General features: G+C 39.7%; 1 protein-coding gene across 8 annotated transcripts; it reads left to right on the top strand.

Moving 5' to 3' along the window:
- The first annotated feature begins 974 nt into the window (after positions 1 to 974).
- Positions 975 to 22,468, top strand: dtna (dystrobrevin, alpha). Of its 8 annotated transcripts, none has more exons than XM_056391329.1 (23): positions 975 to 1,208; positions 5,383 to 5,450; positions 6,643 to 6,723; positions 6,816 to 7,029; positions 7,359 to 7,444; positions 7,952 to 8,106; positions 8,225 to 8,330; positions 8,864 to 9,030; positions 9,251 to 9,375; positions 10,715 to 10,798; positions 11,074 to 11,142; positions 13,383 to 13,478; positions 14,649 to 14,730; positions 15,139 to 15,233; positions 16,271 to 16,384; positions 16,596 to 16,692; positions 17,793 to 17,816; positions 18,421 to 18,580; positions 18,695 to 18,784; positions 18,882 to 18,981; positions 19,569 to 19,686; positions 19,828 to 19,856; positions 21,200 to 22,468. In XM_056391329.1, exons 2-22 carry the CDS (start codon positions 5,384 to 5,386, stop codon positions 19,843 to 19,845), a joined length of 2,148 nt encoding a protein of 715 aa, XP_056247304.1. In that variant the 5' UTR covers positions 975 to 1,208; position 5,383; the 3' UTR covers positions 19,846 to 19,856; positions 21,200 to 22,468. The 8 variants fall into 8 exon arrangements, 7 of the variants coding, with proteins under 7 accessions (XP_056247304.1, XP_056247303.1, XP_056247306.1 ...); XR_008829201.1 differs by lacking the exon at positions 975 to 1,208 and adding an exon at positions 2,649 to 2,835 and having other exon boundaries at positions 19,775 to 19,856; XM_056391328.1 differs by lacking the exon at positions 975 to 1,208 and adding an exon at positions 2,650 to 2,835.
- Positions 22,469 to 22,775: the final 307 nt, after the last annotated feature.

Genomic DNA, 22,775 nt, shown 5'->3' with positions numbered 1-22,775 from the left:
ATGTTGTAGTCAACTGTTGGTGTAGGTGTTTAGGTTGCGCTATAATTTTAACTACTTCATATGACTACTGTTGGGTCGCTTAATCTACAGAAATGCATCATATCCTAACCTTAACCCTACTGTGAGAACCACTTATCTATAAAAGGTCAGTTTTTCATGAGCTAAGAAATACAACCTTGTTCTCAGCTTTGAGACAGAGCATATTTTAGCTAATCCAAGGGGGTTTAAAATAGTTTGTAAGTAGGAGAATTTCCTCAACCCATAAAGGAACACTTCATCCTTCAGTTTGCCAGAAAAAAAAAAATATTCAAAATCACCAAATTTGGAGATGCATGGGGTTTCACTGGACAGGAAGGGTATGAAAAATGTGTACAGTCATATAAAGACCACAGCGTTTTTAACGAGCTTTGCTTTTAATTTGTGATTTGCACAACCGATCTGCAATCCAAGATTACCTTACTCAAAGCTATTAGTAATGTGTTGTGGTCACAACTGATCCTAATCCATCCATCTATCTAGGGATTATTCTGTGTTGTACGATTCAAATTGTTCAATTACAGCAGGAAATGACCACATATAACATTATATAACATTTAAATTAGTTTTGTGCAACTATGCAATTTGAGAACTGGTTGTATCAGCTTATGCAAAATACAAATTTACAATAAATAACCTTTATTTGTTTATTTATTTTTTGTCCACTAGCAGCTAAGAATTGTTGCAAATGTAGTAATTGCTATATTTTTTCATTTACAAAGACTGAAATAGCATGTGTTTATCTGCATGATAAAACAATGCCATCTACCTAAGCCATATAAAAACACGAAGGATGCTTAAACTAGCAAATGACCGCGTCGTTATAAGAACACATCGATGAGATATATACGTAAATCTACTTGGGTTTTTTTTTTTTTTTTCATTAAACTTTAACATTTTGCAGCCGGAGCAAACTGACGCATGTGAAGAGATCCCGCATTACGTCATCGTGAAGGCCACATACTGGAGGCAGACGCTGCCTGTGTTCAGCTCAGCCAGTGCGCTACCCGAAAATTTCCACAACACGAGCTTTGCAGGAGAGCGGCCGCCGCTTGCAGTGATGCAGCACCCTACACCAAAGAAGCCCTGATCGCACCGCAGGACGCGACCGGCCGTCGGATTCCTGGAGAGAAAACAGTGATGTTGCATGACATGCCTCGAAATAAATTCTGGTAAGTCTTGTGCAAGTGCGCTGCTGCAGCTGCTGGAGGCTGGCAAGCAGCAGAGGAGCGACCTTAACCTACTTTGTCACTCCGGGTGAAATGAGTTTGCCGATCGAGTTTCAGCTATAAAAACCGGGATCTGCGAGTATAAAACGACAGTAAAGGGAGTCGTAGCCATATGCAGGCATTCATTTCTGTAACAGTGAGACCTTTGTCTCTCGTCCACACAGGTGTCTCTAGCGTGACAGGTGATGGCTGAGCTGAACATGTAACCATAAGGTGCCTGTTGCCTGTCTCACTGCCCTGATACCTTTGGCCAGTTTTGCTGTGGTGGAATTTTGATGTTTTTCTTATTTTCCAGAGGGCAATATAACACTGTCAATGCCCTGGAGTACATCTCTTTTCAAGCTTGTGATTTAAATGCTAATGTAATTCAGTGTTGGCTATCACATTGCACATACACACAGGCAAACATACTGTAGTTCCACCTATTCCGGTGTGCCTGCTATTTCTGTGACTTCTTCACAGAATTTTCCCTTTTTCAGTTTGTGCAACAAACTCAGTAACAGTGCTGTTGTAAACAAAATGACAGCACCAGCCATTGAAAATCTGTAGCTGCACTCTCATTTAACACCAGGGTCCAAAAAGTTTTGGCCTTTTTGCAACTGAAACCATGGTGATCATCAGCAGGCGACAGAGCAGAGGGCCCTCCGGCTCAGCCATCACCGGCTGGTACCAGACAGGAGAAAGCAAACTGTTTCACTACCTACACAGCATTTACTACAGCACTAAAGCCCAGCAACTGATTGACCTCAAGTCAATGGTGCAGCTTTTTTATTCCTGCCAGCGGATGGGATTCAGATGCCAGTGTAGTTTATAGTCTCGTGATGTAAAAATAACTCTGACCCAATCAGTGGTAACAGCTGCGATGTACTGTACTGAGCCAACCAAACACAGATTGCTCTGTAACTCAAGTAAGTGCTTGTGTTTGGAAATGTTGCATGACAATCTGTTCCAAGTACATCACGGAGGACATAAATTAGCAGCACTGTCCTCTACGTTTTATTGAGCTGACTCATAATGTAAATAACTGACTAAAAAGGCTTTTTTTTTTTTTTTGTTCTTGGCCAGAAATACAGTTGAATATTTGGCCAACAGAAGTCCATAGATAGAGTGAGTCATTACTGTGAGACTCTTGGTTTGGTTTTGGCATTGCTTAACCCTACCAGTCTCTCCGCAATGTTGATGGTAAATGATGATTTGTTCTTTTAAGGGCAGTTATTTTCTAATGTTGCCAGTGCGACAGTACCACAGAGAACGAGTAATGTTTGCTGGGCACATGCCAGGAATGAGGTTTGGGGTCTGCAACTAGAGAGCCAGTAAAGCTGTACAAGAATGTCGAGCCTTCTCATTTGTAGTTAAAGATAGAGGCAGCACAGGCTATGTCCTCGCTGACAGTTTCTAATTTCATATATATCTTCACTCAGGCCCGTCCATTTGGGCTGCTTTTGTTGTAATGTTTCCTTGTTAGAAAGGAGTTTGTGTTGTGGACAATTGTTTCTGGAAGGAGGACTTAGCTTTGTAATAACTCAACCCAGAAAAGGGAAAGGAATACAACCATGGTGTTTTATGAAAGGTATGTTGATCATGTTGTTCCCTTCGCCATTGTACAATTTCTGTTGCCACTGCTGGTTTAATATATCTGCTCCTGCAATAGATTGTATCAATCTCAGTTATTTCGGAGACGGAAAACAGACTGCAGAAGGTCACGTAGCTGGCACTCAGGAGGTGTTTGCTTGTGTTGTGGCAAAGGATATCAATGTTAATCTATAAAATAGCGTATATTTGTACACTTTTTCATTCACTCAATCTGTAAGTGATGAATGGGCTCGCATATACATTATTTTCAAGATGACATTGGATTACCAGTTGCGGGCAGTGGCCTGACACTGCTGTGCATACATCTAAAACTGCTATTTACCGTTGTGGATGCATTCCCTTAACTGATGAAACACCAATTTATTATTTATGTCACTACAGGGTTGTCATTTGCTACATTGCATCATATGAACCCAAACATGCAGACTAGTTTCATTCTCATGTGGATGTTCCGTCTTGTCAGGATAATACGCCATTAATACTTTTAACCATTTTTTTCTATCATGGCTCTTACTGCTGTGCTGTGAGGTGATTTTCTGAAATGCTGCACTTGATTGTGTAATTCCAGGTTAACTTCTTAGCCTAATCTTTTCCCTCTTAAACTGGATTTCAAAGATTCATAGAGCTCCATAATTGACTTCTTGTGCTGACTGAAATCAGAGGAAGGATAGCAAAAGAAAAAAGGATGCCGTTGTTTGCTTTTTAACACGAAGTGAATTCTAATTTCTGCACCATGGGTCTCTGCAGTATAATTTTTAGGTCTACCAATTACTGTCAGAGTAATTTGAAATACCATGCCTGAATGATTGTCTTGCAGAAAAACAGTTTTCGAGCCACTCGCCCAAGATGTGCCACTGGGCTCGCAACGATCATCCCACCGAGCGCTATCTCATAAAAGATATTTACTAGTGCACAAAACTTTGCTCTCCAAACTTTGCTCGTGTGCAGAGGGAGGTGTGTGTGTCTGTTGTGGTGGTGGTGGGGGGGGCTAGCGATATGTTTTTACGAACTGAGTGGCTGGGATCTTTGCTACCATAGCAACAAACCACATGACTAGGTGTATTAGATTGCCTCGGACAGTGTGCAGTGAGGCATGGTGTGAGCATTCTCTGTGCTGCTTTGCCCCTTTGAAAGTCTTGTCCTCTGCTTACTTAAGTCCCCCCCCCTCCAGGGCTGAATTAACCTGCTATGTGGCCCTGGGGCACAATGAGCCCCCCTCCACTTCTTCCAACTTTATGCATTGTGTATGTATCATTCTCCCTCTAAAAGTGATTGTGCAATCATAGTTTAGCAACCATGACTTGGCACAGCAGGCCTGTCAGACTCGATTTCGCCACATGCTGAAGACTTTGAGGGATGGTGTCCCGTTTTTTTATTTTTGTTTTTTGTTTTTTGGGAACTTCCAAAATCAAAGAATACAAGGGTAAAGTTAAAAAGTGTGTTTACCTGATTTATCGTGAGCTGCAATTGTTAGCATGTCCATCTAACTACCTTACATGTGGCTGTGTCTGTCCGTCGTTTCCTCCATTAATCATATTGATACACACCGTTGTGTTTCACCTGTCAACCTCTTGCAAGCAGTGGTGGTGGGCGGGGCATATGCCTGAGGGCAGTAAGCGTACACATGCTTATTGTTGTTATTGCTTATGTTTTTTAAAGCACTGTGTGTTACATTGTTTGTATGAAAAGTGCTATACAAGTAAAGTCTGATAAATAAAGTTTGATTGATTGATTGATTAATTAATAAAGCCAGATATTACTAGTACGGTGGTGGTGGTACTGGTTTCCAGGGGTTGGTGTGCAGTCAGTCACAATGAGACACCAGGTGAAGTAGCAGGTCGATTCCGGTCTTTACAGGTTTATTTGCAGTCTTTCAAGGGTATTTATAAAGGTAAAAGGTAGGTGGCTGACAATTGTGGCTGGTTTTTATCTATTAAACAGAAAATATAAATCATGTATTAATTCCATTAAAAATACAGAAACTTAGAGTTTCATAATATAAGCAACTACTAACATAATTTGAACATAACTAATAATTGTATCTTGTATAGTTTAAACAACAAAGAAACTCACATTACTCTCAGTCAAACAACTGTGACCAGGAGCTCAGGGTTCTTCTGCAGGTGGACAAAAGGGGCTGACACCTGAAATCAATCCTTCCAGCCCCTCCTCCTTCCTGCTTCTCCTTAGGCAACTCCTCCTCCAAACCTGCTCTTCACTACTGATTAATTGATTGATTGATTGATAACAGTAATAATGCATCATTTGAAGGGAAATGGTTGCATTATATCAAATAAGGATATTAAAGTATGTCTGCGATGTTAACTGCGTGTATGCACAGTAATGTTTTGTGATGCTCCTCAACATACAGTTCAGCTTTAATAGTTCATTTATAGAGACTGAAGCAGGAAGCAATTGGATATTCAGACCATATTCAGTGATTGAATAATGCCTTAAATCGAGCTGTTTCTGTTAAAAGCTCGGGTGCACAGGCTCTGACATTACTTTCTCTCTTCCTGACCAGAATGATTGAAGACTGCGGGCAGAGCGGTGACAACATGGCAGATAGAAGGCAACTGTTTGTCGAGATGAGTAAGTGCTCCAGGCCACAGCCCAGTGTGATCTATGCCGGACTGTTTTACACATTGACCATAAAAATGGCAGATTCCTCTCTGTAACTTTCATGTAAAGCAAATATCATGAAGACAAGTGTCTCCACTCGTGTCAACTAGATTGATTTTAAACGCTGACAGACAGGCCTCCAGTATGACCTCATGCTCTCTCACTGTTTACGCAGTGTGAGGGCACACTGTTACTGTATGAATAGGGACTCGATAATCTAACACATTTTTTAAACATTCAGCTAAAATATTTAATAAAGTTTTTCATATTGCTTCTTTCCACAAGAGCATTTCATTCCAGTAATTTCTGATTCAAAATATAATTTTTTAAGAAGTCTGTTTTTATTTCATATCACCATGTTTTCCTTTGATTGTTTTATTTCATAAAGTCTTCAGCTCTGCCCTGGTTCTATACAGTCTAACTAATTCCAAGCAGGTTTTATGTTTACACTGGACAAGTGGTAAAATTAAGTATAAACTTAACTTACACTAAAAACTTTTCTGAATGTGCTGTTGATGGACATATCATACTGCAATGCACAAAGGAAATGAAGGAGCTGCTCGCAGCTGGAAAAGATTTTGTTGGCAGTAGAACAGCTTTGTGAAAACAGAAAATAAATCTTTGGGAAAAATATTTTGCTGTGTCTTTGTGAAGTTTAATTGGCAGTGACATCCCAAAGTTTTAGTGACATGGCTTTGGTGCACATCATTTCATGTTAGTACAAGAGGCTAAAGTGTATTGATTTTTTTAAACATACTATTGTATACAATTAGTATGTGGTATGGAAGTTGGACATACAGTCAGGCAGTCAAGACAAACAGGAAAGGTAGTCATGAAATTTGCTGTCTGCTCATTCAAACTCAATCAAAGCCAGCGACTTTGTGATTAAAAATGGCATTGTGAAAAGAACTACAATAAACTCTGTTATTGTGAGAAAGAAGCAGGATGAAAAAGTAATATAGAGCTTAGTTTGAAAACTGTGTTATAGTATTCCACAATTAAATTGTTATATTTTATACTCTGACTAGATTTATTAATTTGATTTCATAATTTTCCATTTATGTATTGACCACTCTGGGCCTCCATATACTCCCACTTCAATTTCCATTTTTGTCCGTCAAATAACGTCTCCAACATTGTTTAATGAGTAATTCTTCCTCAGGGGCTCAAGACTTGGATTCCATACGATTATCAACATACAGAACAGCCTGCAAACTCAGATTTGTGCAAAAGAAATGCAACTGTGAGTAAGATGCCGTGCACATCCAACTATTACTAATATACTTTTATCTCATAAAAAAATCTCTATATACTGTTTCCCTGTTTGCTTTCCAGTGCATTTGGTTGATATTTGGAATGTCATTGAGGCTTTTCGAGAGAACGGCCTCAACACCATGGACCTCAATGCTGATCTCTCTGTGGCTCGTCTGGAAATGGTACTGTCCACCATCTTTTACCAGCTGAACAAACGCATGCCCACCACCCACCAGATCAACGTGGAGCAGTCCATCAGCCTGCTGCTCAACTTCCTGCTGGCAGCCTACGACCCGTGAGTAACCCGTCACATGACAGTCGGCGGCTGGTTGTGTACTCTCACATCTGAGGTTTTGACATGAGCTAATGTAGTGTGAAATGTGACCTGCCAAAGTGGAGTGAAAATACAGACTATTTACTGTAATATTGTCGCAACATGCCGGTGTAGAGTGCCCTTGTTTTGTAAATCCAAGTTTAAGACGATGATCACTGTAATTCAAGTTTGCCTTTAAAGGTGGTGCCTTTAACAAAAACAGCTGAATTCATTGTAGCAGCAACACCACATACCCCTTGACATTTAAAAGAATCTATGACCATAATGTGAAATGTTTTTGCTCCTTTTAGCGAGGGCCATGGCAAGATATCTGTCTTTGTTGTGAAGATGGCCCTAGCAACCATCTGTGGTGGGAAGATTCTGGATAAATTAAGATGTAAGCAACACAACGAATCCATGTTTTGCTTTTAATTGTGAAAAATGAAATAAAAAATCACCCATTTTACCTGCAATAAATCAGCTAATTCTCTTTGTAAAGTTCATACAGTTTATAGTCAAAGTAATTTACTGCTTTGGAATTTATAATACAAGCTTGCTGTAATTTCTATATATCCCTCTGCTTAGCCTATTGCTCCCAAAAGAAGAGGCAGTGCTGGCCTATCTGTTCATGGCTGGGAGAAGTCATTATTCATTATCTGAAGGATAGGGTTTATTACATAATCTACAAAATCTGTGGGTGCAGAAACAATAGTTCATGAAAGAAAAAAGGAGGGCCGTGTTGTGGGTGTATTGTAACAACTGATTAGAATAACTGCTTTACTTTGATTTGTTTTCACAAATAAGTGGGATAATTGTATTGTGTAATGCTATAATTAGCCGACTGTGGTGGGAACTGACAATTAGTTTGATTAATTTGTATAATGTCTCCCTCTATTGTTCCCAGATATTTTTTCACAGATATCAGATTCCGCTGGAATAATGGTGTATTCACAGTTCGACCAATTTCTGAGGGAGGTTCTCAAATTACCGATGGCGGTTTTTGAGGGACCTTCTTTTGGTTACACAGAACAAGCTGCAAGAACCTGCTTTGCACAGCAGGTAAGAGTCCTTAAACCACAGACTGTAATAGTGAATCTGTGATTGTTTTAGCATTCAATTGTGGGTGAATCTTACCCCCCCCCCCCCCCCCCCCCCCCCCGGTGCTGAATGTCAACAGAAAAAGGTCTCCCTCAACACATTCCTCGATACGTTGATGTCAGACCCGCCCCCTCAGTGTCTGGTGTGGTTGCCGCTCATGCATCGGCTCGCCAACGTGGAGAACGGTAAGACACCGCACAAAACGTTTATGATGGGGGGGGGGGGGCCTAGCAGGGTTGGGAGGATGTGAAATTCAGCTTTGCATCATAATCTTGACTCACCACACGCACACGCATCAGTCAAGCAGACATACACCATAAAAACACACACACCCTCAGTGAAGATGACCCACAGGGACCTTACATCCTGTGTATGGGTGCATGTGTGTGTGCATATTTGTGATGCACTCATCGTCACAAGCCAACTCCGTGTGAGCAAAAAGGAACACGTGCACAGCTTGATGATGCACTGTGCTGATTTGTGTGTTTGTTTAAAATCAAAGGATTGTTGACATCAAAACAAGCTCAATATCCCAGCACATCTGTCCTAAAATTAATGGAAATGAATCCTCTATTCACTGAAATGTGCAAAATATCTGGCTTTACCGTCACATCTGTTTGTGTGCTTGTGGTTGTGCATCTGTGTATGTGTGTGTGTGTTTGTGTGTGTGTGTATTTGTGTATGTTTGTGTGTCTGACCCCTCCTCTCCTCCCTGCAGTCTTTCACCCGGTCGAGTGCTCCTATTGCCATACTGAGAGTATGATGGGCTTCCGCTACCGCTGCCAGCAATGTCATAATTACCAGCTCTGTCAGGACTGCTTCTGGAGGGGGCATGCCAGCGGTTCCCATAGCAACCAGCACCAAATGAAGGAGTATACGTCATGGGTAAGGGAAGGAGAGGGGAGGAGGAGAGGGGCGGGCTGAGGGAGGTGTGCCTGCACTGGACCAGTCATTGTGGCTATTTTCGCTCTGCTTCACCACAATGTAAAGATGCCGAATGTTCAATGCAGGTGACAGTATTGCTGTCACGATACCACGTGTGTAGTAAAGAAATTAGCGTCCACGTGTCCTCAGAACCTGCGCCTTACCTCTGTGTTTCTCCCAGAAATCCCCTGCTAAGAAGTTATCCCATGCACTCAGTAAGTCACTGAGCTGTGCATCCAGCAGAGAGCCTCTTCACCCCTTGTTTCTCGAAATGCCAGAGAAACCTCTCAACCTAGCTCATATTGTGTAAGTTCATCTTCTTTCTTTTCTGTCCATAATACAGAAGCAGAGGAATCCGGCTCTGCAGTCAGATAGTTGTGTTATTTCCAGGGCCTCTGGTTTCTATTTCAGATTATGAAATGCTTGATTTCAACCCACACAGCTGATATTTATCCTGTAGCTGCCTCTAAGTCTGAAGTCTTGGGTCAACTGATCAATGAGGCTTAATTATAGCCTTGGGAATGATTGTAATCTGCATTGCTGCTGCTGCTGCTGCTGCTACTTTTTTCTTGACTTGACTGATGTTGTGTGTTTTCTTATAAATAATGAAACAAATGGCACAAGCACTCTGCTGCTGTCCATTAAAGGTTACATTAGGTAGTGGAACATAAAACCACTTCTGGTGCTAAGAGCTGCACTACTAGTTTTGTCTTTGTTTATTCAATTTTTTACCTTTTCAATTGAATATTGAATGTCTTCTATTAATAGGCACAGTATTTTACAACCCCTGAACAGCCAAGAGGATTTGGCAGCCAGCTGTCTGACAGACCAATACTAGACATTTGAGGTCAACACTAACCACAAATAAAAAAATCAATAAGCTGTCTATATTATTTTCTTTTACATAAACACATAAAATAAACAAACATATCTTGATAAGACTCCCATATGTGTAGGTATTAAAAAACTGTGACCATGATATGTACTTATAAATAAACTTGTGTGTCCGTGCTCTCTGGTGTGTAAACTACGCACTGTCAATACCGTTTCCATATTACTGAAAACAAATACATGGTGTTTCTGAGCTGCAACTTTCATTCGACACACAGTATATGTTGATACAGATAAACAGAAATTGTGATGAGATGTTTCCTTCAGTAGTGAACAATTTGTTAAATTAACTGAAAAATGTTAATTTCCTGTTTCCTCTCATATCTTTCTTAATGACTGCAGCTAGTCTTTGAACTGCTGAGCTGTTTGTAATAAATTATTTTCATTCCCCTCCTTGTTCTTTACTTTCCTCAAAATAGAGACACGTGGTGAGTTGGTTTTGATTGTTTAACACACCAAAAAACGTGTTTATGTACATTTTGGTAGATTTACTTCCTTTGTAGTCATTGTGCTAATCATAGTTCCTTCCCTCTGTCAGTATCCCTCATTGGTTTCTACCTGAGCCCTTTGCTGTGTTTGCTGATGCACTGGTTCGTTCCTCCATTCCCAGCATGTTTTCATCGTTGACCACATCCCTCATAACTAAAAGTCACCACTAGAAATCCCAGTGAAAGAATAAAAGGCAAAAGAAAAGCGGCATCTTGCAGCATTGTTTTAATAATATTTGAAAAACTAATATTCTATTCCTCTCCAGGCCACCAAGACCGGTGAACATCACCAATGACTACTCACTCTCCCACTCCATGCCTACATCAGGGAACCCTTACTCCACCAAAAAGTGAGTACAACAGCAGGAACAATGGGTGTCCTGGATTTTTACAACAGATCTTTTCAGTTTGCTATCATCCCTGAAGGCCCCATAAACCCTCCTGTCAACTCTGTGACCCATACTGTCTTTATTTTCTTCGTGTGTGTGTGTGTGTGTGTGTGTGTGTGTGTGTGTGTGTGTGTGTGTGTGTGTGTGTGTGTGTGTGTGTGCGTGTGTGAGCATTTGTGTATCACCATGCTTTTTCTGTGGTTTCTTGCGCTGAATGTAAATGGCTTGCCTTACAGCAAGAATAATGATGTTGAGCAAAGAAAGCCCCTGACTGGGGCTGCTCCCCATCTGTTGAAAGGGAGAGGGTAAGTGACACAGGTGTGCATATGAGAATGTTTTTGTAGCTGAAATGCATGCGTGAACTAATATAGATAATAATCATAGGGCATACACTAGAGTGCTTATCGTCCTAAGGAAACCATTAGAAAACCAGTTTTCTTATGGAGGGGTTTACATTGTTGTACTCGAGGGGCTATTTCAAAAACACTAGATGAAGCATGCATCATAAAGATCATTGGCCATTAGTTTGAGTGTCTATTACAATCCTTCCAATCACATAGAAATGGGAAATTCTAACTGCCAGTTTCTAATATAATCTGATTTGAATGTTACCCTCAATCTCCTTCATGTTGAAGTTATAGCACTTAAATCATAGAAATTCCCAAGCTCATTGTTTATGATATATATGAACAGGTATAGGCTGTTTAGATGAAATGGGATTGACTTGTGTTTTCAGTTGCTGTTTATGTTGTATTTCGGAAGATACAAGTAGTGTTGATCCCTATTTTTATGGTAAAAAAAAAACAACTTTCAGCTCCTCTGCACCTGCATTTGAGGAAAACAGTGTTTCTCTAGGGAACGCTGCTCCCTTTCATAACTTATAGAAAAACAGACAGATGATGTGATGAGTGAGTGGCGTTGTATAGGTTATGCATGTCAGAGCTTTTGATATTGCGGTTGCTGTTTGCACAGGCTGAGAAACTATATAAAACAGGGCTTTCAGGAGATGTGCTCTCTGGAAGTTGACTGGCTAGCTCTTGCACAACAGTGCGGAAGAGAATACCTGATTACATTTGTAAATGCACAACTGGAGTTTATGAGTGCATAAAATATACAGTTAAAGGAGCAATCCAGCGATTTAGTATTATACTTCAATAAAGTTGGTGGACTTGAGATAGTGGAAGAAAAAAAAAAAAAAAGATGGTCAAAATCAAAACAGAGCAATGCCGACATATCCTGACCTTTAGTCTCTAATGTTCGTAAAGCTCCAAAAACCCTCAATCCTACACACATTGCAACACAGTAAGCTTCATAACAGGCAAATGCCTACGTCTTTCTAATGCCATAGCCCCAATTTGTAATGCAGGCTCTCTGTTAAAGCTGCACTAACACTCAGAGAAAGCAGACCTCTGTCAAGGCCAGTGTCAAACAACATATACCAGACTTCAGAGAAAATTTTTTTATTCATAGTATATGATCCGGTTCTGCCCCAAAGTTTAATGAGTTCTTCCCGCCACCAAGTTCGGCACAAATCAGTTCAGTACCTTTTGTGTAATCCTGCCTACAAGCAAACAAACAAACAAACCAACAGACATGGGTGAAAACATAACCTCCTTGGCAGAGGTAATAAATATTTTTTTTAAATAATTATCACTTAATTCAGAAGGTCTCTTTAGCACTACGGATTGTTTTAGTATCTTTCTGTTCATTGTTTAGGTTTCATGGCCCCCAACTTTTATTGTTGTGGTTCACTCTCAGCTTAAAGGAGAGTGAATGTTTGACTTGTTGGGAGGCTAGAAAAACCTAAAAACCACTTCAAATAAATGCTACTCTTGTCTGCTGGATGTGTAAACAGGCAACTGTCTGCTAACACTTTCACCATAACAACTTAGAACAACAGTGCTAATTTGTCGATATTGTGTTTACAGCTTGTTCTGCTGCCCCTAAGCCAAAATGGATGGATTGATTTTTTTTAATTTTTTTTAATTTTTCTATGACTAATTCTGGCTAATTTTGCTGTGGTCCTATATGATGGCAGTTGGCATGGTTGCTACATTACAGGAGTTTGTGATGAAGGTGGAAAAGGTGGAAAGCCTTTCTCTCTTTCTCTCTCTCTGTCTCTCTCTCTCTCTCTTATATATATATATATATATATGAGCTACATCAGTAAAGACTGCATGCTTGGCATATCTTGGGGGCTGAATGTTTGACTTATTATGAATAATGGATCTCAATAGTTTTAATAATAGAGCACCGAGTGATTGATTGATGCTTTTATACAGTGCATGTAGCTGGTAGAGTTGCTGGGCATGTCCTTTATCGAGCTCCCAGCATTCATCAGTGGTGTCTCTCCCAAACATAATATGGCCTTGTTTCTCTCTAGTCACCCATGAATGGCTGCTTTCCAGCCACTCTCCTCCCCTTCTCTTTTGCTGTGCTCTCTCCTTTTCTCTCTCAGCTCTCTCTCCCCTCTCATCCCTTGTGCCTCGGTTGTCACCTGTGTAATTTTATGTTTTATGTCTTGTGAAACCCTGCACTGTTCCAGGTTGAACTACAACCTCGATGTTGCTGATAGACTTGCTGACGAACATGTTCTCATTGGCCTCTATGTGAATCTACTCCAAAACAACCCCAAAACATGGTTAGTTGGTGTGCTACAGTGTTTGCCAAACACCAGTGGAAACTATGTGCTCCTCTGAATTGCCACCTCGCAATCCTTCCCCTGATCTAACCTTAGTCTGTATATGTTACAGTCCTAACGCTGCATGCTGTCAGACAGTTTTACAGACTAGTCACCTCGACCTCTGACACTTCTGTCAACACATTATCGCCATTCAGCAGCAATAAGTCTTTTTGACTGATTTGTATCAACAGAACAGTATAAATTAGATTTGATTCCAAGATTAAACACATTTTTTTGAAATACTTGAGCCTATTAAAGAACTTGTAAGTATACATGACCTCATAATATTAGACTCAACACTCCTGTCTCAATCATGCCATGCACATGTTGTTGTCTTTGACTGAAATGTGTGAAAGAAAAAACAGCAAATATTCTCTTATTTGTATTACATTACTTTGTATTACTCCAAATGCTCTTGGCAGATTAGTTAGTTAATCGGTACCAAGTAGTTTAAACACCTTTAGCTGCTGTTTTCCTCAGATTTGACTGCCTCCTTACTTGGTAATTTCTAAAATGCGTCTGGTAGGTTTGATCCTGTAAATGCTGTGTGTCACTGGGAATATAGCATATTCTCTCCCCTTTTGAGGCTTTGATGCTTATTTCCTTACTTATAAGCAACATGAAAATAGCGTTGCCTGTGTTATCTGTCTGTGTGCACTAATATGCTTGTGTGTGTATCAGTGTTGGTTAAATGTTAAATGCCATCTATCATGTTGGCTACCTGTATTATGCTTAGTTGCAGCTCTGCAAACCCCCTCCCCCACCCGCATATATCTTCCTGTGTGAGTGCATTTGAGCGCTTTCACTGTATGTGGGCGTGCACATACATAACCTGTGTAATCCCCCTGGCCTTTAAATACATAGCGAATGATTACTTCACCTCCACTTATATATAATAACTCAACTTCATTCCTGCTTTTGTGGTTTCACATGAGTAGCTCAGCATGATTACAGGGGCCTCTGCTGTCAGAGTAAAACTTTATGAAGCTTTTCTGATTAATCAGACTCTTGAACAAAATAAACTTTCTTGTATTTTTGCTTTTTTTCCGGCATATTTTATATCTCTGTAGCTGTGTATTATTAACTGTGTCATGTTGTGACTCCCATCTCTATTTTCCTCTTGATCAGTTTGCTGGAGAGCAGTAACCATCAGGATGAAGAGCACAGTCTCATCGCCCGCTATGCTGCTAGACTGGCTGCTGATGCTGCGGTGAGATATATATATATATATATACGGTGAGATATATATATATATATATATATATATATATATATATATATATATATATATATATATATATATATTAGACATTTATTGCACATAATATCATGGCATCTTTCAACGGTGTTCAGTGCCAAAAGTCTGTCCTTGATGAGAAAAGCTACTCTACCTTTGGGGGTTTCAGTCCTTTTTATTGCTACGATGAAGAGAGGATTTAAAGCTGGTGATCATTTCTAAGCTGACTTGTATGCCAGTTTATGCTGTGATAGGGTCTTGATGGATGTCTGGTGACTTAACCGTTTTGTTCCCCTGTGATATATGAGATAAGGTAGTGGATGACATCATGCAGGGGTAAAGCCAGTTCACGTGATGTCTCCTGCTTGGTTTCACCAACAGGCTCAACAGCAGAGGGTCCCCACAGACCTCCCCTGCTCTCTGGATGCCAACAAACAGCAGAGGCAGCTCATTGCTGAGCTCGAGAGCAAAAACAGGTTAGGGATGAATGCCTTGGTGATACTGTTCAGTTGGCAATACCTTTCTGTTTGTCTCTTCACTTCTTTTTTCAATTTCACAACAAAAAGTATATTCATTACTGAAAAAAGCCAATGTATAACATCTCTTGTATTAATAGTAAATAGTGAAACCAAAGTGGATGCAAAAGTTCAGTTCCATAAGCAATATTTTTATGTTAACAATGGATCATTGCTTATACAGGAGTGGTTGCTAGTAACGACGAACCCACAGAGAATTATCACCCGACTCTCCTTTTTCTTTAGATCTGTGATGCTTTATAGGCCTGCCTTGACAGAGGACATTTTGACTAGTCCCAGTATGAAATAATAATAAAATTAATGATGGCTGAATTCCATTTAGCTGCTTCAGTTTCAGGGTCCTGGTATTGTGCATATACAGTCTATGTCGCATGGTGACTCACCGTCACACTGTTGTGTCTTGCTGGGACACTTGAACAGAACACAGCCATGGTTAATGTAATTAGTAACACCTGTGCTTTTCCTACTGTGACAAGTCAACAAATGTCTATGAAAAAGGCCTATAGCATCATTCGCCTCAGTGTTTTGGTTTTCCATTTCACATCTTTAATGTCTCGGGTCAGTGTCACCGCTCTTGTAGTTTATATCCAGATGCAACCTGCATTTAGCCGCTAAAGAGCCAGATATTTCCCTCCCTTAGGAGCTGGGGGAAACCAAAAACTGAGCTAAAAGTTGAGTTAATGTTGGACTTCCATTCAGCAGGTGGAAACAAAGTATTGCTGCTTAGTATCTGCTGATAATATTTTGTGTTAACAGGTTTTTTCTCTGTCCGTTATATCAGGTTTCTGTTAAGATTTAAACATAGTTAGATTTGGATAGTGCCAAAGATCATCTGGGGGTTGTTCTAAGTACGTGTAGCGCAGCAACAAAATGCTGTTTCTCCGTGTTTTGTGTCGACCTCCGGTCGTATGGACAAAGCATGTCAGAAATAATAATTTGGTCTTGTGCCTGCTTGCATATGTTTGTGCCCGGCACAGAGAGATCCTGCAGGAAATCCAGCGGCTGCGCCTCCAGCATGAGGAGGCCTCCCAGCCGCCTCCTGACAGGGGTCAGCAGAACCCCACTCTGCTGGCTGAGCTACGACTTCTCAGGTAACTCTGCTACCTTGTCCCATCCCACTGCAGTGGGACGGTGTAGCTTTGTCTGCAGTAGAACTTGCAAACTGTAATTGCTTGCCTTTTTACAAAGCAAATAAATAACATATGTAAGAGACTGCTAATGCTCATAACGCTTTTTTTGCTGTCTTGTTTTTCCATTGACATTATGGTGTCATCACACTCTACAACTTGTTTCTTCTGTTAGGCAACGCAAAGATGAGCTTGAACAAAGAATGTCTACTCTGCAGGAGAGTCGCAGGGAGCTCATGGTGCAGCTGGAGCAGCTAATGATGCTTCTCAAGGTACCAGAGACATGTCTTTAATCTCTTTCACTGCACAGTCGTCACATACAGTCGCCTTCATGATTGCTGAAGGAAGACACACTCTGTTTCCTGTGGGGAACAATGATTATGATACTATGATACTACTTTTTTTTTTCTTTTTTTCTTTTATATATATTTGCTTCCTGGCCAGAATCAGTTATGGTGCAGTTTAGGTTTGCATGTTTATCTAATATTACATGGACATGCACTGTAGCTTGTTTATTTTTTTTGGTTTCTTATCTTGATGCAGATGGTAAGCAATATGGCCAGATGATGAATTTACCTTGTATTACAATTTCTCCCAGCTGTGGCTGATCACTCCAGCCAATGTAAAGCAAACACTGCACTTTACAGATGAGGAAACATGTGAGCAATTACCCCAAATGTCCATTAGAGGGCGTCCGACTGTTAAAGGCCAAATCTGTGTTTGTTTTTTTTACCTTAAAAACATGAGGGACAATGAATTCCCATATTTAAATAAAGACTGGGATCTTTAGATGAGAATTAAGCATTTTGAATATCTGTCTGTTTTACTTTAATCATATCTTTGGAAGAATCAGTCAAAGAAAATTAATTATTTAGTTGTTGTGTAGTGTGTTGCAAAACCTGTCCATCAATTTAGTGGCTCCAATCCTGTATTTTAATCTTTTGTATATGTAAAGAAGCAAATAAGTTATGGATTGTTATGTAAGTATTGTTATTCCAAGTGAAATATGTTGTTGATTAGAGATGTTTATGTATCTCAAACTGCCAGACAGACGCTTAAGAAACAGGATGCTGAGTTTGGGATTAAGCTCCATCACACTTTACAAGACAGCATGTCTACCCCCCTAGAAGAAGGATAGTGATTTAGTGTGAGAATATCTTCTCCAGTCAACAACACAGGAGTTCCCCAAAGCCTACGTAAACTGCTTACTGCACTGGCTTAAGTAGGGAGGATATCAATCTAATTAGCCTAAAAAGATCAATGTTAATCCATTAAATTTACATGAGGAAGCCACTTGCTCGTCACATTCTGGAGGAAATGCTCAATACCATGTGGTTGTTGTTTCATGAGCCATAAAAAATTGTTTTTTCAGCTGGAGGAGGAACGGAAACAAGCTGTAAGTGTGAAAACTGAGAGCCAAAAAGAGGCTGAAACTTGGATGCATGTTCGAAATAAGTACGTGTGCTGCTGTCGGGGGAACATTTCTTCTGCAAAGTTCTCGCTTTTCCTCTAAAAACTAAAGAGAAATGAATGTACTCGAGTTGTTCAGTTTGTCTGAAATTTTGGAAATACATTGTGTTTGCCACATTAAAAAAAACAGCTTGTGGTTTGGTTTGTGGGAGTAATCGGAATGGCTTTTAGGGAGAAACAGCTGTTTTAATAGCATGTTGAGTGTAAGAGAAAGGCTGTGTTTCCTTGAAAAATAGTTAAGATGGTTTAATGACTCCACATACTGTACATTTCAAGCATGTGTGTAATGTGTGTTATTTACAAAGTTATTGGCCTCTCAGTAGACTTTAAAAACTTGAGTTGTTGTAGCTGTTTTTTGGGGATTAAATTAAGTTTCTTTGCTGTGATTTAAGACCTGAGAATGAAAGGAGAGTCTTGATGCATCGTGGTGTTTGCTTTAATTCAGATTACATTATATTCAACATGGTTTTCTCTCCTGACAAATAGCAACACAGTGGCACAACACTAAAACTGTCTGTAATGTGCTGCAGACTCAGGGTCCCGGCTCTCCACGCTCTTCCCCCAGCCACACCATCAGCCGGCCAATCCCCACACCAATCCACTCGGACTCCGCCGGCACGACCCCGACTCACACACCTCAGGACTCACTCATGGGCGTGGGAGGGGATGTTCAGGAGGCCTTCGCTCAGGGTAACACACATGAATACATAAGCATGTATTTGATTATGGAAATAGTTTCCAAATTATGGCTGAAAGCTGTATGTTATCACATTTTAAAACTTTTTTTTTCTGTCTGTTTTAAAGGTCCAAGGAGAAATCTGAGAAATGACCTGCTCATTGCTGCTGACTCCATCACCAACACAATGTCGTCACTGGTTAAGGAACTCAATTCAGGTAATGAATGAATGAATGAATCCAAAAAATGCTCATGTTTTTGTCTTCCTGAATTTTTATACAACAGCTGATTTAATATATCTTTTATTTTCCACAGAGGGTGGAAGTGAGACTGAGAGCACTGTGGATTCAGACTTCGGACGCGGTGACCTGTTGGCCACAACCTCTTCAGATCCCTTCATCACCTATAAACCAAGGTATTTATCAGATGCACTATTAGACATGTCATCAACACCAAGTACACAGGAAATAATATAAATAGCTTTTGTGCTATTTTTGGAGAGTGCCTATATGGATATGAGACAAAAAAAAGTTGTGAAGGACTAGATAAAGGTTCTTGAGTGAGGACCTGCCTTCATAGACAGCTGATTGAATTTCACACCTTCTTAGGGCAAATCATCCATGACAAAATCACACACTTCATATTCAAAAGCTTGTCTTATTAGTGTGGTCGAAATCCTATTCCTCTACACTTTTGTAGCTCCTCCCTGTTTAACCTGGGAATCTACTTTGGCACAGCTTGCTGCTTCCTCCTGACAGTTTATTTGCTCTGTTGCCAGCTTTCACTGTTTCATTGCTTTGTTCCATACAGATGTTTGAGAAAAACACCTCATAGGTCATCTACTACATTTCTATAAACCTCTGATTTGAAGCAAACCTAATGCTTGTTACACAAGATTACAAGTGGGACTTTGTTGTTTGTTTTCAATCTGAACAGTCTTATACCTCATGTTTCCACCATACATTTTTTGTCTTGTTTTAAACTGCCTGTTATTTGTCACAGGAGCGCCGGCGCTGCAGAGGAGGAGAGCTTTGAGAACGACCTGGAGCAGCAGCTGGAGGACGAGCTCAAGTTGGAGGAGCTAATGAAGCACAGGCAGGAGCCAGACAAAACCTGCATGGTGAGTTGCAGCTTTCCAAGACTGGAATGAAGTCAAAGAAGAAAGCTGCATTTTGTGTGTTTTCAACTATTACATTTCTCCTCCTCAGTTCTAATTCTAACCTGCTGTATGTGCTGTGGTGGTGTTCATGTTGTGGTGCAGGTGACTCTGCAGCAGTGACTGTGTTACTGGTAAGTTTGTTTGCAAGATTTATTTTTAATCAAAAATCACATCCTATTACGTGAAAGTAGGGCAGCAACTAAACTATTTAAATTATCAATTAATCTGGTGATTTTTGATTATGCAAGATCTATAAAATTCCAGAAAATAGTTACAAATGCTTGTGGTTATTTCCCAAAGACCAAGGTGACATCTTCAAATCTCTTTGTTTGTCCCAAAAACAGTCTAAAATCCAAAGATATACAGTTCACGATCATGTATGATAAAGAAAAGCATCACATCCTCGCATTTGAAAAGCTCCAAACAGCAAGTATTTGGAATTTGTGCTCAAAAGAACAACTAAAATGATTATTCAATTATCAAAAAAGCTGCTGATTAATTTTCTGTCAGTTGACTGATGAATTGACTAATTGTTGCAGCTCTGCATGAAAGCTTATAATTTTAACATTCAACAAAATGTTGAAAATTTACAAAAGAAAATCCCACTGATCAGTACATGCATGAAACCAGCAGTCAAAAAGAGTGAAAAGCAAGCCATGTTTTATTTTACAAACCTTTGGCTTTTTACCTATCATTTCTCTTTAAGTACATTTACATGCATATTAGTATTGCCAGTTTTGAGTCTTATCCTGGTTTTATCATATTTTGAATATGATATTGAGATGGAAATTGAGAAAACTGGATATCGAGCTCCCAGTGCACATAACTGCAGCAGTATTCAAGTTTCTGATAGTGGGGCCTTGTCAGTTTTTTGAATTTGTATTTGCAGCGGTGCATGTCTCTGTTGTTTTTGTCTCTTGTGGCCTCAGTGGGCAAAGTGTGTAATTTATGAATGCAATGGGTAATCAGTAGAATTTGTTTTTGGTGCATCGGTGTCCAGGTTTTGAAGTGCGCGGTGCACATCCAGGCCCGAATTTGCTTTCTCGACATTTCAGCCACTCTGTTAAATTTGCACCAACTTGAGTTTCCTCAGCAGTTGACGATGAACCCAGGAAATTTACCGCTCCTCAATTTGCCCTCCTCATCTGATTAGCAGTAATGAAAGATGGGAGCAACAATAAAATGTATGTTCTATTTTACTAGTATCATACCTTTGCTCACTTCAGCTGGATCAGACAGTGATCAGTGATCAGAGAGCTGGATAAAGTGTTTAAATGCCACAGTAGTCCTGTTTACAATGAAGTAATCCAGGTAACACGTTTGGATTTCTCTTATTCAGGTTTCTCAAACAAATATATGATGTGCCATTATAACTAACAGTTAACACACTGGGCCTTTCTTTGCTTTATATTTATATATGTTGACCACTTCCATTACGTCATGCTGATAATAACATGTTTCGTACTTTTAACAGGTGAGCAATACGTAAAGCAACAATAGTAGGAGACACTGGATGGGACAACACTGGGCCGACAGTACAGAGCACTGAAGATAAGAAGAATTTAAGTTGAAAAAAACTGCTAAATCCAACCATAGAATACGTTTATGTAAAGATATATATTTTTAACCAACCACATATTTAAGGTAATACTGTGAGCTGATGTAAAGAGATTAATTACTGAGCTGTCTATTATACCACAGGTGCCATAAAAACCACATGATTTTGGGAATTTTTTCTTAATTTTTATCCTTTTTCTATGAGTTATCTAACAAATGTACAACAGTACTGTTTGTACAGGGTGACAAACTTGACCCCTTCAAATTGTCACGTCTCTGAATGCAGTGAACCAGGTTTAAGGGTTTGTTTGTCATCTGATTTATGTTAGAAACCTGAGATTATGTTGGAGTTGAAGATGATAAAATTTGCAATCTTTTTGTAAATGTATAACTCTGGCCTGGTTACTATGAACAGATTTTATCACTATTCCATAGATTTCTTACTGTTGCTGTCGAGTGGCTTTTGTATTGTTTTTTGACTTGTTTTTGGAGCAGGCCGACTGCTATTGATCAGATAAGTTTGTTTTATTGATACATTAGTAATAATAATGCACACTGCCTTAGCTGATTGGATGACCTCTCAAAGGAGTTCATTCAAACTGTCAATGCAGCATGTAGCTAACAACAAAACACACCTGTTCAGCAGCAGTGCTAGTTGTTTTCACAGGAAAAATGAGGTGAAACTCATGTAATCTGATGCTGGGAAGTGATTTTGTCTGCAGAGAGACTTGGTCTGCAAATATGTACACTGTCTACATATAAATGGTCAATAAAATATAAGATATAGATGGACTGAAAGTGTTTTAAAACGCAGTGAAAAAGATGTAACACAGAGACCTCCAAATTGCTCAAATTCAAAGGTTTACATTGGTAAGGGATTTGAACAAATTGTGTTTACTATCAATGGTTTATGAATTAAGGTTCGATCAAAGATCATTTGCCATTGTTTCATTTGTTAGCATCAATGCTCTCACACAAATCTGTGCATGACTTGCACACCAAGATACACACTCATGATGTATTTTCTGAGTGTGCGTGAAACTTTACTCAGTCACTTTGAGAGAAGTGGCAAGCCAATCTAAAATCATAAATGTGTGAAATATATCTAGTTTGATTTTTGAGCAAGTTCATAGCAGTGATTTTGCATGGTGGTGATGCATAATAAAGTGTTGACACAATATCACAATTTTTGCCTATGAACTCCTTTTCTCTTTCTTTTTCCATTCCAGAACGGCACACTTCAATTGGCTGGGTTTGGCAGTGCACATTTATTATCTGTCATAAATGCACTGTTGGCTGCCCTCAACCTATTGTCTATAATTCATCACATAGACCCACCATCTGAGGTAACATAAAAGCAGCCATCCAGCACTGAATCTCAGTCATGTGGATATTAGGAAGGAGAATTTTGCTCTCAGGCTCAGGAAATATTAGCAGCATATGAATTAACTGATAAGAGGCCTTATCATTTTTATTATTATTATTATCAGTAC

Source organism: Seriola aureovittata, chromosome 12 (genome assembly GCF_021018895.1).
Source record: "Seriola aureovittata isolate HTS-2021-v1 ecotype China chromosome 12, ASM2101889v1, whole genome shotgun sequence".
Classification (NCBI taxonomy): Eukaryota; Metazoa; Chordata; class Actinopteri; order Carangiformes; family Carangidae; genus Seriola; species Seriola aureovittata.
The sequence above is the reverse complement of the archived record's forward strand: the minus strand, read 5'-3'. Positions and strand labels throughout refer to the sequence as shown.